Source organism: Ixodes scapularis, unplaced genomic scaffold (genome assembly GCF_016920785.2).
Source record: "Ixodes scapularis isolate PalLabHiFi unplaced genomic scaffold, ASM1692078v2 PGA_scaffold3__209_contigs__length_174095766, whole genome shotgun sequence".
In the NCBI taxonomy this organism is placed as follows: Eukaryota; Metazoa; Arthropoda; class Arachnida; order Ixodida; family Ixodidae; genus Ixodes; species Ixodes scapularis.
Genome location: NW_024609868.1, coordinates 45,077,721 through 45,093,360, shown reverse-complemented (window position 1 = coordinate 45,093,360; position 15,640 = coordinate 45,077,721). Strand labels below are relative to the sequence as shown.

At 45.1% G+C, this 15,640-nt stretch overlaps 1 protein-coding gene across 1 annotated transcript in view; it reads right to left on the bottom strand.

Annotated features, from left to right (window-relative positions):
- Nucleotides 1–14,210, bottom strand: part of LOC120841356 — a 160,973-nt gene extending 146,763 nt beyond the window's left edge. Inside the window, exon 1 of the mRNA XM_040212234.2 lies at nucleotides 13,468–14,210. Within this exon, the coding sequence (XP_040068168.2) occupies nucleotides 13,468–14,120 (653 nt within the window). The 5' untranslated portion in view covers nucleotides 14,121–14,210. The remainder of the gene's footprint in view (nucleotides 1–13,467) is intronic.
- Between the last annotated feature and the right edge of the window lie 1,430 nt (nucleotides 14,211–15,640).

The window sequence follows — 15,640 nt, the reverse complement described above, 5'->3', positions numbered from 1 at the left end:
TAGGGAAATAGTTTATAGTGACCTTGCAAAGGAATATCCAACTTTTTTCTATTCAAAAAATGGAGCTGAAGGTCGTCATCAGTCTGACGACCGACGTGACTGTTGGGGGGAAGTGACATTGCTCAGCTAACGACTTGCGCGAAATTCCGAGAAAGCGCTCGTTCATTTGACACTTGGAACGCCAAGGACGAGTGGGTGCAATGCCATTTACCGTACGTTACCTCGTGACATCAACTTACGCGAAGGCGTATAAGTAAAATGTGAGTCGGCCGGAGTCATCGCACTAACTCCCATTTCTCGCGCCGGTTTTTACCGGAGAGTCCGCCCACCCAGTAACCATGTTGGCAGGGGATAGAGGGCAGTTAAATTGTACAGATAGCAGCAAAACGCAATCCGAAATAAGCCGTAGACACCCACAGAATATACGAACATCTATTCTCTGCTCGAAATCCGGACAAATGTTTCCCGCGAACACTACGCATCGCTGGGAAAAACGATTGGTGCCGTATTATTCAGTGCCGAGGGGTCACCTTGGAGAAGTATACAATGTTTCCGAAGCGCATTAGTCTTGGACCGGCAACTTTTTAGGCAGCAAAAATAAACGCACGGTTTTACTACGGGGAGAAAGTGAGAGAGAGGAGGAGGGCGCAAGCTCGCGGGGACGTCACAGTGCCGAGCTCTGACTGGAAGGACTAGAGGGCAGACGGAAATGCTATCTGTATACCCTGGTCCCTGTCCACCGACTCCCTTCAGTCAGAGTGAACAAGAGCGTCGTCTGGTTCTCGCGGAGTGTCTCAGGTTCGAACACCGGACGCTGGCGTTCGACGTTCGAACGCATTCAAACAGTGAGTAGAGGCAAGAACATTAGACCTTACCCCCCTCCCGTCCACTTCCACCTTTCCAATTGGAGCTTGCTACTCTGACGTCCGAGCGTTCTCTCAAGTCCTCCCCTCCCTCACTTTCTTTTCGTAATAAAAACTGGACGAGCGTCATCAAAGACCACTAAATCAGTAAACTTTAGAAATAGTTAGCAACCATGGGGAGCATGATAGTGCGAAAATTTGACTAGTTGAGCTAGAGGTGGAGGCAGGTGGAGCGAAAACGCGGATGATAAGAAACAGAAGCGCTGCGCTTGAGTGTCGATGTTGGATACAATTTTGGGACTCGGAAAAAAAAAAAACGAAGTACGTGCAAGGAAAGCCGCTCGGTGCAAGACTTTCACCTGCGGCAAGCGACACTGTGCTCGGCATCTTATGAGGATGCTGCGATAGTCAGTTAACACCACGCTGGACGAGGACAGTGTTACGTAGCTTTTTGTTTACCCTCTTAAGTGGTACGCACAATGCATACATATGGCCGATAACGCATGTACAATTTCAGCGATAATGCTCTCGCTCATATATTGTGGGAGACCAGAAGCACCCTATATTTCTCCGTATGAGGTCATTTGGCTAGATCAAGAATTTGAAGTGTTTCGATCTCGAGGAACATTTGTTTGTTTAAAATTCTAGCAAAGGAACCCTTAATGAACTCATCAGTTAACCAATAAAACAGTGCCTAAATGGATTATAAAAATAAATTACCTCCTACCAAGTGTTTGAAAAATAGCTATGCATCAGTGGGTATATGACTCGGATATTTTAGGGTAGTTTTTAAAATGGGAACTGCTTTACAGGGGCAGTGTAAGCCGAGAAACATTGGGAGCAAGAAGAACCCCTGAGTAACTGCAAGTCCTGCTTTAGAAGCCATGTGCTAGGTACAGTCAAACGTGCATGGAAAACGCCTTTCACGTCCAAAACTGTAAAATGTAAGACAGACACGCTAACTACCAGTAGGAAATGTATAGGTAACACTACGGGTACTCTATGCGAATGTTTTCGTTGCGGCAATGAAGTTCGCGGTGACTGGGCTGCGTACACGAGCAAGTTCACTATCGCGGTACTATCTGCGCCTGCGTGATTGCAGGAGTCCGATATTCCGTAGGTGGTTTCTTTTACAGCGCCGTGATAAGCGCATGCCAAGAAGTGAGTAACCCCGAAAACATCTGGTGACCTTCCTTCATTACGATCTTCACAAGCCTGAGTGGGGACTGCCGGCTTGCTCGCTATCAACGAAACAGTTTTGAGTGTCACGGAGCATTTATCAATCGAACTGAAAAGCGTGCCGGGAGATGAGTGACTGAAAAAGTCTGAAAAAAAACAAAAAAAAAAAAACACTAGTTGTATACGAAAACAAAAATTCTAATAAATAAGGCACGAAAAACATGTGTGCTGAGACGGCAGGTTGCGCTAGTTGGTTGTACATTCTTGAAATAAAGTGCCTAAAAACGGGACAGACGAAAATAGATCCTGACACGACACGCCGTGTTCTGTTAGCATATATTTTCTTCTGTCCCCGTCCTTTTAGGCGTTTTACTTCAACGAGGGCGTTACACTTCTCGGTTTTGTGACAGAATTCTGATTCTTGCACAAAGGCTCCTATAAAATATTGTTTACATGAGCGACGTTCTAACGTGTAATGAAAATTGTCAAGAGGTGTGAAGTAAGTAGTTTTACGCAGTTATTTCGCACAGCTGGAAGCGAATAGTCGTTTCCGGAAAATCACAGAAGGCTTCGCGGCTATCCCTCATTGTACTGCGCGGCAAGGGGAATTGTAAGGCTGTTTCAATGTACGCTCGTGTCGCATCGAACGCTTCGCATATCCTAAAAGCGGCGTCACTCATACTCTCTTATATTTCAGAACGCACAAACAATTAATCGAACACAGAACGAGGTCATCACGTACTCTGTTTCGCTCTGCTTCCGACATCTCAGCGTTCTGAAATCACGCAATGTTAAACGGACGTCAACTTCGTCGTCTATCCCCCGGATCATCTCACGTGCCGTAAGTCCAAACGTCACAGTGCGTCAAGTAGACAGTGGGGGCTCCACATACTTCCGGAAAGGTCCATTGGCAGAGCTCGGTTTTCCTGTCCAGTTCTACTAGATGGTGCTTGGCGATGGCCTTAGGAAGGCGGTTGGGCATCTAAATTCATCCACTTTTCCTAAAGTCGCTTTTGCAGAGAATGTAGTCAAATTAGTGATACACCGTTTAGGAATATGTCATCAAACTTAAAATAGCATCCGTCTTCATCAGAAACTTGACAGCGCTCGCCTTTTTGGCGAACCGGCGGTATCGGGTATTTTACTGGGCTTAAACCTTGATTATGGCCAGTAATACAGACGACACTCTTGGGACCAGAAAATGTTTGATCGGACGTTCAAGCAAAATCCCTGTAAAAAACTTATCTGCTGACGTTTCATTCACATTCTACATTTACTAAAGATATTGCCTGACGATCTTTTTAAATATTTTTTTTAATGAATAGAAAACCAACGTGCTTGAAATACTTCTTGACTATGAGGTTTTGCGAACCCACTGACACACTTATAAGGGCCCTTGATGAAGTTCGACGCCCCTGGAGCAATGCGCTAGCGTTGACATGGGCCTTTCTTATCGCGCTGACAGTTCAGCGTGACGTGTCACGTATGCGTTAACGCCCCAAAGTTATCTCACACACCCTAGTCAGCGTTTCGCCGACGCGTGTAAGACTGGCTTGCCGCGAGAGATGGAGGCACGAGGACGCTGATCCGCAAAGGCAGACGCGATGCGGGCTAGACTTCCGCGAGGCTCAGCGGGGCGTAGCTGAAAACTCGGACTCGCTTGGCAGAGCCCCGACAATATGCGTCGTCGGGTTTCCTAGTGGCCATTACGGTGCACCGTGCGTTTAATGCGATGACAGCCGTGCCTGCGGGGCCGATGAACGCCAAGAGGCCGCCGACAATCCTGTTATTGTTTTCGTTGTTGTCGTCGGGCTTGTTATTAATTGTTTATCGTCACCGACTGCTTAAAGAACCGGAGGGCGTGGCGAGTAGTGAGCATCTCATTATCGCCTGAGCAGCCAATGAGCTTGCGGCGTTAGCCGAAAACAAGGCCGAAGAAGCAATCGGGAAGCAAGAAGCGTGGTTATCATAATAGGCCACGCCCTACACTTCTTCAGCTGTCAGCGACTACAAGGTGTCCCGCTTTTTGGCGTCACGTGTAGTCCCTGCCTTACATTATAGGTGCATGCCTTTTCAACGGCTCGAACTTCACGGAAACTCGTCGGATGGTTTCCTTCAATACAGCGTGGCATGGAATGCGATGCATGAGTTACACTCGGGGAGAGATGGAACGCCGATTGCGCGTGCCAGCTGGATTCTTGGACACCAAAAGCTAATTAAAGCGCAGATTAAAACAAAAATGCGCGGACAACCCCCTCTTATTTTATGATCCCCAGTCAGCATTCTATGGCACGGGTAAATTACCCGGCCGATAAAAGTAATCAGCAACCAGGAGCTAAGTGAGTGAGCGGTTATGATTTGACACGTCCTGTTGGTCTTAAGCTGTCGAGAACTCTAATCCATATTACAGCACTTTGTAGTAGATCACGGAGAAGATACTCGTTGAAAGCTTAAGCAAACATATCCTCTCACTGTACGGAGGTGAAACAAAAAAGGAAAGGACGAACATTACTCACGACACGTCGTACCTTTCTAAACGGCGGCGACGGCGTCATATGGTTCGTTTTAAGCAAAAACTGAATTGTTTGTTAACTAGTTGTGAATTAATTGTTGCTGTTAATTGTTAACTATAATGCAGTAATGCATCGGTTGCCGTTAGTGAAAAAAAAATAGAATGATAAAAAGGGTCCTCTGAAGGTTCCTTTTTAAATATTTCGTATTGCCTTAGCAATTTTTTCGGCGCCGAACAACCTTCTTTTTAGCCACCCTGAGCGCGCATTGTTTTACGTTAGCGTGAATCGCAGAGAGCAAACCACTCTTGTGTGGTGAATGTGTTGTTTTGTTGCGTTAATCACGCTGATAGGTGAGCCGGTGAAAACTTCAGGCAGACACTATTATTTTTCGCTTTCTCAAACGAATGAATCGCGATAACCAGAGTCGGGACACCGAAGAGTGCAGGAGCGAGTTTATGGCTTCGTCTCAGTTCATCGTAAACTGGAACCGGGTATCACGGGTCCATCTATTATGTTATACCGATATTGTTATATTGTACTGCTTTGTTTTTTATTGTTGCATTTCCAGGCGTATTCTTGTTGACCTCCTAACATGTACTTCGTCAAAGTATAAGGTCGTGTACATCAACTAGTTTGCAACCACCCCCCCCCCCCCCATTGCCAAAACCTCCAAAGGGAGGTTAGCAGTATGTATAAACAAATAAAAAATAAAAATAAATAACTATTAAAACTTCAGATGTTCCATTAATTTCTTCCAAAATGGCAAAAACCAAGCTCAATTTTTTTAAAGAAGAAAACGGCATCGTTTTTGAGCGCCCTTGGAGTCAGCATTTAAAAGCCGAAAAGCACAAAAAGTACATCGCAAATCCGTCCACAGATGGCCTTTCGGTGGGTATCGCGCCATCATTAAAATGCGGGTGCTTGTCTGGGTGAGAACAGCTGTGACACCAGCTGAGCGTGGGCACACGATACCCGCTTTGCGTTCAAAACAGCTTTGCGACCAGAACAACGTGGTGAAAACAAACCACCTCTGCCAGTCCAAAACTAACGAGTAAACTCGCAGGACCATGGACGAGCAATATATTTGCCTTATTGTTAAGCAGCTATACATTTGTGAAACCAGTGCCTTGCCGCTTTTTTTTCCTTCATTTGCGCCCCCCCCCCCCTCTTCCTGTTAGCGAATGCACACAAGTCAATGATGCAATTAATAATGTCACATTAAGAAGAATATGACAATTCCGTGAGGTTCTTTAATAAAAAAATTAATCCTGGACGATCGACCAGTAGTTGGTTTAATGATATGGAAACAAATGCGAATGTGATCACGTGAACATTTCCCGAGCAAAACTGCAGTCGCAAAGCAGAGCGAAATATTGAGAAAGCAGTAACAAACTTCACAGGCATGCGCCGTTAGGTTTATATTTGTGGGCAAGCGCACTGTACGGTCGACATCTCTACCTCAATCAGCGATGTAGAGCTTTTCAGGAAATATAGTTAAAGCAGCTGGCAAAACGACGTGAGTCCTATTTAACCAAATAGTGTTACGAATGGAATCACCTCATCGATCGATCACGCATACCACGAACTCCTGAGAAAGCATACAAGCGTACAATAGTCGGTTTCACATAATCTATCTGGTTATTTTGTGGGTACAGAGGCAACCAATACAATAGTGTTTGACCACTTTAATATAAAAAAAAAACTTAGCACAAATGGAGTGAACACGCGAAAAACACAATGCATCGTAAGCACGTCCATGCGTGCAATCGACGTCAATTATGAACTGGTTATTCACGTGTGTAGATTAGACAAACTATTAAGAACATTCATTCTGAACGGAAGCACGCAGTCTAATGTATCTGAGTTGAATAATGCAGCGTTCGATGAAGTCTGGGTCCGGTCCCTGGGCGATAGCCCAGGGACCGGACCGAAAGCAACAACGTTCAATAATCACCCGCGCCACAGCAGCCTGTACCAAAATATTTGCATCATAATGTCCGTACCAAAATTTCCGATGCGGAGATGACCGGCTATAAGCATACAACAATGGAACAACGCGAGACAGACTTACGCCTTATACAAAAGTTTTGTCGTGGTCGTTAGGCCGAGGTATCTTTAGCCGACCCGACCGGTCCGACTCATTCGATACCGGCGGATCACCCTTCCTCGAGAGACTCGCTTATGCACGACCTATTTGGAGGCTGTCTGCTTGCACAGGGAAAGTGTTATCGGGTTTCCTATTTTAGACTCGTCTTCTTCCGCGGTGGACTTTGTCTGGCGCACGCTGCAACGTGTCTGCACTGCTTTGAGCGTGTTTACTTTCGCACGGAGAGGTCGCTATATGGCCTTTCATCAAAATCACGCTCTCCTACTTTTCCCCTATCGTCATATAAAAAAACTGTCAAAATGCGGGTCAATCGAGATCGGTTAATCTAATGTTTAAAAAAATCTTAAACGTCTACAGCGTGTCATTTTTTTTTTTTTAAATTAAATATCATGTTTTGCTTTGTTGCTGTTGTTACCGCAAAAACAAATTGTGCATCGCCGAACGCTCGTTCTCCGCCCAAATGTAACGCTATGGTTCCGAACCAGATGCCAAAGTTTCAAAACTAACCATTATCTCATTCAAAAGTTATAAGTATTTTTTTTTAAAGTTTAATTTGAAAAGGAAGTTTGTTTTCGCCCGTTTTCGAGAGCTGACGCCCATTCAGCTCCATGTATTCAAAAGCTCCGTCGGCCTCCATTTTCCAATTGAAAATTTCAGAAAATCACTTAAAAATTTCGAATAAAATAACGGTTAGTTTGGAAACCTTGGCATCTGTTTCGGAACTTTAATGCTAAGTTCGGACGGAGAATGCTATAGCGTCCGGCAACACGTAAATTGTATTTGCAATAATAAAAAAAAAAAAAAAAAATCTTTTGTGTGTTTGTGTCTGTGTGTGTATGTGTGGGGGATGACCAGAACCACAACTGTTTTGGACAACATTGGGGGCATGTCCTCCGCACTTCTGGCTTCGCCTCTTGTGGCGTTATGTACGTGATCACTTCCAGAAGCTTCCTACCTCCATGCTGACATTATAGGCGTCTTTCGCAGACAATCTCCAGCATCGCCTAGCAAATCACCGCTGTCATAATGCGCTAGATAAGACCTAGTTCTGCACGTTAAAGACCCCAGGCTAGCGGTTGTACTGCACTGGCTAAATTTCTCATCTACAGCTGGGAGACAAGTCGCCCGTTGAGGCAGACTACGTTCTACACTTTATACACATACATACACCCCCGATTTTTTTTAAACCTTACTATAGGAGGTTATCTCCGGAGTACACTAACCAAGATATGCTAAGCATGTTTTCTCTCTAGAAGAGGTACTTTGAAATATTCTAGGTGCAACAGACACAGCAGTTACAACGGACAACGCGATGCGTCTTAACATCCCACCGTCGTAAAGAAAGATCCGCTTGGCGAAAGCTGGAACGTACAAAAAAAGTGCGATGCTCCCGGACGCATGGACATAGAAACGTTATTATGAGATGTACTTTCATTTCGCGCAGGTTAGTAATAAAAGGTTAAAGACGAGGTCGAAAACATTAGTCAACTTTAAAACGTCTTGTGCTCTAGGATACGGGATTCGACACTTTGAAAACACACTAATGAAGAGTGAGGAAAAATGGGGAAGTTTCATACTATAATTTATTTGTGAAATTTACTGAGCACATAAAAACAAGTTGAATGGTCCTAAATGTAGGGGGAAAGACTTTTCGCATCAGCTAAACAGTACTTCGTACTAACACTTCTAGAAATGTTGAAAAAAAAAGTTGCACAAATAAGTACGTGTCCCATTCTACCCTCCACCCGGTAAGGTATAGGACCGGTGCAAGATTGCGCTATAAATGGTACTAGCGAATATTACAGGCAGACTGGTCTTCATCAGACATGAAGACCGATAGCAGTCGTCTTTTTTCTTCCGATTGTCTGTGGTTTTGAACCAAGGAGTAAGAGTACGGTAACAATTGACACAAAACAAAAAATTAGTGGCCTAAATTCAATATAAACTAATTCAGAGCACCAATCCTTATCAGTGTACCGTTTCTCCCAAACTGCATTGAACACGGTAAGTTGCCAATTGTGGCAACAGGTGAAATGTTAAGCTTTAAATAGCGGTGGATGCAAACAGCCGATTAACACATATTTTCAATGTTACTTTACTACAGTCGTTGGCCAAACCGTTTAGGTTCAAGAATCAAGCAAAATGAATATCTGCTACTCGCTTTTGAGTGTCGAAGTGGCAAACACTGATTCCAATCGTGTACACTACGTTAAACAGGTATGCCATTAGAGTTGAAAGTATTGCTACCACGGCGTCATCAATCTATCAGCTCACCATCTTTTTGGAACTATGCACTGAAGAAGTAGGTTGACTGTCCCACTCCTCCTACCGTCCCATTCCTCCCCGCTCTCCGCTACGCAGTGCTGAGCGGGAAATCCGAAAATGTTTTATTTTCGGACTTTCCGCTCATAAAACCGATTTATTTCTTCTTTTTTTTCTATGCTTCGCGATTAAAGGGGTGGTGCAACAATATTCAATTGGACTGTTTTTCACTTTACACGAATTACTGGCACTAGTGGGACTCAAGGATACTCGCACGCAACGCCACTGACCAAGAAACTCCTTTGTTGCGCTGTAATTTCGAGGACAAATCCGAGCGTTTTCATTCAATCTCTCCTTCGCCAAACCTGATGACGTAGCTGGGCGGTAGCAGTACCCAACGTTATTAGATTAGCTCAGTTACGGAACTGCTCATAGACGCTGCATGCACGAACAGTACCCCCCCCCCCCCCCCCCCCCCTCACTCACCACGACTCGCCAAGCGTCGCTCCACGCGCCGCCGGACGGCTGCTGTGGTAACTACAGCGTATTCTATGGGAATCGGGCACGGTAAAATCGGGTCGGGATCGCTGGGATCGTTACGTACGTTTCTAAGCACGGCGTCTAGATGGCACTTCATCTCTGCTCTTTGGAACGCAAAGTTATGAAACGAAAATCTAGATGGCGCTTCAAATGATACTTGGCGGATTGAAGTGAGTGAGGGGGGGGGGGGGGGGGGGGTACCCCCTTCCGCTTGAATTCCTCAACTGAGGTAATCTAGTAACGTTGGCAGTACCGCCCAGTGACGAGATTTGAATGCGGCTCATAGATTGGATCCGAGCATTGCGGGGGCACTCGATTTGGGCTCGTGATAATTACTAGCTCGAGAAGCATTCCGGTAGTGTCCTGTGTCCAATCGCTGCAATGACGACAACAGCGGAACCATAACAATGTCTGAAACGCAGCGCGTGTCCTGTGCCTTGCCAACCCCAGCGCATGGCTATGATCAACATTGGCGGCATATAATCGGCTCCAGATCACGTGGCCGCTTGTTCTGGCTGCGAATTGAGGAGGTGAACTCTGCTCGTTTTCTTTATTTTTTTCTGCGACTTCGATTGCGTGTGGTGAAAAACGAACGGTTATTTCACAGGTCATTGACGTCAGGGATCCGTTCTAAGCGGTATTTCCGCAAAATACAAAAATCGTTGCATCGCCCCTTTAAACACTTTCATGTGTACTTTTTTTTACGGTTTAGATCAGGCGTTTCAAACACACGGCCCGCGACTCACTGGGACGTGGTTTGCAGGCAAGCAGCAGCGAGCTCCCCTTCCCATATCTCGAGCGCTAGAACTAGCATTTCCACTCGAAACGTAGCTCTGCTCATCATGTGTCCATGTAGTTTACACTATTTCGTGTTTATTTACCTTGTTCTTCGCCTTAATTTTTGCTCGCCAGGTTTTTTTTTTTTTTTTTTTTTTTTTTTATTTTAATCACTTGTACGACAACTCCACTAGCAGGCTGCAAGCGCGTGTTCTTTGCTGAAGGACGCATCTCGGCTGAGCGAACCCTATAGCTCAGCAGGAGCAGCCGCCAAAGAAAAAGCTGTAAACTCGGGATTCTCGGCCTAAGAGACAATCATAATAAAAATATAAGTATTTTTTCGTACATCTGTTATAAAAATCACCGGGAAAGCGAAAGCTGTCGTGTGAACAGATTTCTTTTTCGACATGTTGACGGCGGTTAATTCCCGAGTGATTTCATGAACGGGAACGAAAAAAAAGTGTACGTTTGCTCTCTGGTTCTATCTAACTTGGCTGGCAGAACCATCTTAATTCTTGTTATCACGTCAGGTCAGGTTCTAAGGTAGTCCTATGACCATTTCAAAGCTAAGGACGTCAGTGGCAAAATCCCGCTTTACGTTTTTGGCCCTCGACCTTTGGGGTTGGGCTATTGTCCTCTATTTTATAAATCTGAAACCCCTGGTCTGGATAATACTACAGTTAGTGTTAGGATCGTGCAAAATAAATAGTTGGCGCGTGCTTTGATTTCTCATTTGCTGCTTATTATAATGCTCATGAGGGCTGTAGTTTGTTGCCTTTGGCACTACACTACGATCCGCAAAAATGATTGAAGAAAATTACAACTCTGAATTTTTCGCAGGAACACATGAAACATTGAGGTCTGTAATGTGATTTTTTAAGTTTATTTTAAGATGATCTTTTAAAGCTTTGTACTTGACATTTGATGAACGAAAACCAACGTAATTATTTCCGTAATGTTTTAAACGTTAGACCTGGAAGACATGTACTTGTGGGTCCAGTTTATTTTTCTTACTTCAAATTGTCAAATGGAAGAGTTCTTATGTGAGCCGAGATTTTGCTATATTGCTGTACAGAGGGGCAGACAACCTCGAGAATTATTTTGCCGTTGAAAAAAATGACTGCATCCTGAGAAAACCTACCTTTGATACTCAAAACAAATATTCCCGCTGATAACTCGATAGTATTGAATGTAAGCGCGCAAGCAAGTTGACAAATATTACCCGGGAATGCGAAAAAAACTAGTGTAGTGCCGTTTTTACCCGCAGTCCCGGGGGCTTTGTCATGGTCGAAAAATATCCTTCTCTTTTCCACCAAAGAAAGTTTGCATTATAATAGCTTCGACATAATTACAGTGTATACAAATTAGACAAGAATTATATGGAGCTACTTATCTCTGAGTAACCTTCACGTTGACTGGAGAAAAGATAGCGCCAATCATATTTACATTTTTTCTCGACCTGTGCACGTCGCTGTGCCAATTTCTTCAAGCGTAGCCATTAACTTTTCTACATACGCCTGTTTGTGAATATCGTAATCTTTTATCATGGCTACTTCCTCGTTTTTTGTATAGCTCCGGTTTACTAATAGTGATTGTAATGCCCTTTTTGGTCAAAAGAAACGGCGAAAAAACTATTGTTGAAATTTAGGTGGATGTAAAACCTTTTGACGTTCTCCTAAATGCCAACAATAGTTTTATCGACGTTTGTTTTAACCAACAACTCCCTAACAAAAAACAATAATAAACTTAAGCTATTTATTTTTATTTTTAAGACACTCACACAGATGCTGCAGACACTCAAACTTCAGCTGCAAGAGGCCAAACAGTTCGTTGATATTCTTCGGCAAGAGTGATCTCTTTTGCTTATTCACAATAATCTGCGGCGTTCGCACACTCATGGCGTTGAATTGGCCGGGATCCAGGTAACCTTCTGCACTTGCCTGGAGTTAAAAATCCTGCCCCTACAATCTACTTTAGGTTAAAATTTCACCTAAAGTTTATTCGTCATACAGGTGTTCTCGTCCACATCTGCATGGTGAAACCGCCAAATTTTTATTTTATTTTGGTTCGTCAAAACTTTACCGATTAACTGCTTAAAACAATTAATCGTGATTAAAGCAATAATTGATTATTCGGTACGTTAATCGATCAATTGCCCAGCGCTAGTTAGAAGTCTTCAATAAATTCTGCAGGAAAGGTATCCGGTCTTCAAAGAGTAGTCAAGGACTGTAATAGAAATCGCTTAACCTATTTCAAGTGTCACCAATTCTTGATAACAATTTATACAATTGTTAGACACTGATGTCGACATGGGCTACTGATGTTCAGGCATGATAATAATAAAAAAAATATTAAACTTTCCTTTTTCGCCACTGGACAGTGGTGTAAAATACCAATGTGTACACAGTACTACCAGTGGTTTACAACTGAAGTAGCAAGAACTAAACTTTAATTTGGCATAAGTAGCTCTAAAAAAAAAAAGAGAAAACGCAAATAGCATAAGCGACGTCTTTTTCTGGCGTCATCTTGTTTAATATGCACCCTGCTGCTTCTTCCAGAAAAAAAAAAAAAACAATAATACAAAAAGAAAGGAAAAACGTCGAAAAGACGTAGAAACGAGGACACTTTTTTTCCCCCGAGACTAGTATGAAGATAAACACTCTAGCCGCCAACAAAACTGTAAGCGAACGAAGAGTGTAACTCGTGAAGCAGTTTCAACTGTATTTCGCGAAACCCTATGCAAAACATTACTAAAATAAACGGAACTAGCCAGCGAAAAAAAAAATATTTATATACATATAACAAATTGCCATCTTCGCATATGGGCTCTCCATATGTATTCTCGGTTGTATAGACATTGCTCAAGGATCAGCAATTATCGTGAAAAGAGGGGGTACGAATTTGGATCAATCAAAATGCATATCTATTGCATAACACAGTGACGTTTTTGTCAGCTGTCCTTCACAAAGTTACAAAATGAAAACGATAGAAACAAGAGAAAAAAGTTTGACTTCATTCTCTTCCGTAATTGCCGCCATCCCTCCGAGCGTCGGCAAGGCAACCGGAACCCAATTGTCATTCACGCGGGCGATTCGAACGTAAACATCAAACTCGTTCTCCGATTAAGATCCCAGACAGCGGAGCAGCGCGTCAGCAAAGGCTGTCATTAACTCCGAACGCAAACACAACCGGCTCCCGATCAAGGCAGTCCGCATGCAGGACATACCTCGTTTCGTTGCCGATCTTGTAACGGCTCTTGTAGAACCCCACGATGCCGCCGACCAGGGAACCCCTGAACTTGAAGCGCAGCTTATAGACTCCAGCAGCCACGGGCCCTGCCCCGGATGCCACGGGCACCACGAAGAACTCATTGAGGTCGTCGGCCACCGGGGCACTGGTGACCAACGGCATCCCGTCCGCCGAGAACACCTCGGTCTCGTCGACGGTCAGCCGAAAGACGTGCACGACGAAGCGGTCTACTGGAATGGTCGCGTTCACCGTTATCCAAACTTCGCCCTCGAAGGTGTCCGCCTCCAGACGCGGCTCCAGCGTCAGGTCGTACGACAACGGCAACACGTACGACGGCAGCCTAAAGTCGGACTTGGGCTTGGACGGCGCCCGCGTCGTCGTCGTCGTGGTCTCCAGCGGGCCCTCCGTGGTCGTCGTCGAGAGCGGCGTCATGGTCGTGCGTCGCGTGAACGGAGGGTCCTTGACGCGGGTGCGCGGGGGCGTCCCTTTTCGCTCGACGTCCTCCCTAGCCTGCGTCTGCTGCTGGTGCCCCTTTAGGAATGCAATGAGGAGTCCCACGCTGCTCAGAAGCAGCATGAGGACGACCAGGCCGCAAGCAGCGGTCGACCTGCGGTGGAACGTCTTGCTCATGGCGGCATTGGAGGACCTCTCGGTTCCTACCAGGTGCAATCAACGTGCGAGAACTGGTCCGCGGAGGACCTCGACCGCTCCTTGGCTGCTCCGGCGACACCGACGGCACCGCCTCCTTTGCCGGCGGGCTGGTGCCGACGATCTCGCGATGTCGAGCTCGGCACAGCGCCATCTCTGGACGCCAGATCCATTCAGGGCGTCCGTGCTGCCGCTTTCTGCTGGGACGAGGGTGGCTGCGCGGGACAGAGGGAGCGGCTTCGAGAGGCTTACCTGCTGTACCCGTCAAACAGGTAGCTCCTCTTTGTTGGTTCCCCGCGGAATGCTCGCTGCTGCTGCTCGCGGTTTGTTGTGGGCTGTTGGCGCGGCGCGCTGATTACTGTTATTGCGCCAAGCGTGGGAGATTCGGCGTTGGGTCGTTTTTGACGCCACGATCTGCGCGTAGAATAAAACGGTAAAAGAAGGAAAAAAAAAGGATAACGAGGCGAGCGCTTTTGAATTCGGAATGACACTTCTGTAGGCCTCTGGAGCAAGCGGTCGGCCCCCGCGCCTTGTTGCGCGGCAGTCGGTGCTCACAATGGTCTTTCAAAAACGCCACAGGGCACGTTTCAGGACTTCCCGGAATGACAGGGTTCGTTGAAAGCGCCTTCCGCCACGAGCGTTTGTTTGGTGTCTTTTATGTATTTTCTGGGAACGGAACGCGGCCGCAATCTGCGGGGAAAGACAATGCCTTCTAAACTTGATTGGTGGCTAAACAATAGTTACGGAAGTAGGTCAGCGTTAATTAGAAATATTTCTTCCTAGTGCACATAAATACGTTTGAAATATAAAATATAAAATTTGTCTGACGATTCTAATCGTCTCTCTCCAGTGTAGGCGAGCAGACTTAAGAAAGTAAAGAATGCGCCGCACGAATTCTTTTGTTATTTACCCTTCGAAATCCAGAACACTGTAGACGCCTTCCTAACACTTTTGTTTTCAATGAAAATGAGCGTTTGGCAAGTGCGAACTGTCGATTGGAAACACGCAAAATAACGTTCTTATGCAATTCAACAACAAGAAAAAAACGTATATCGTTGCAGGGTATAATCAAAGTGAGCAACAAGTTGTACGTTAAGATTTCTTTAGATGTGGAGCCTGACTTTAGTACAAAGCTTCTCCTTCCACGCAGCCAAATTGATAGGAAGGTCGCTTTAAACACGTTTTTGTTTTCTTGTCCGTAACCACAAACATTGCTAAAAAAATAAACACACCGTTGCGTCATGTTCACACAGTTACCGTAAGGCCCTACCAATTTTAATTTAATTTCACCGTCGCATTATAGGGCCGCTTCATTATATCATAATTAGTTTAGTTTTTAACCGCATCATCGAGGACGCGCTGTCCGAAAAGTAGTAAAGTTATTGAATTTAATACGTGACTATATACTGTTTCAAATGAGCGCCTACGGATATATGTTGAGGTATGAACCTACAAGCGCGTGGCATCTCGTCTCCTGCTGTTCTTTGACGCACTTCATAGTT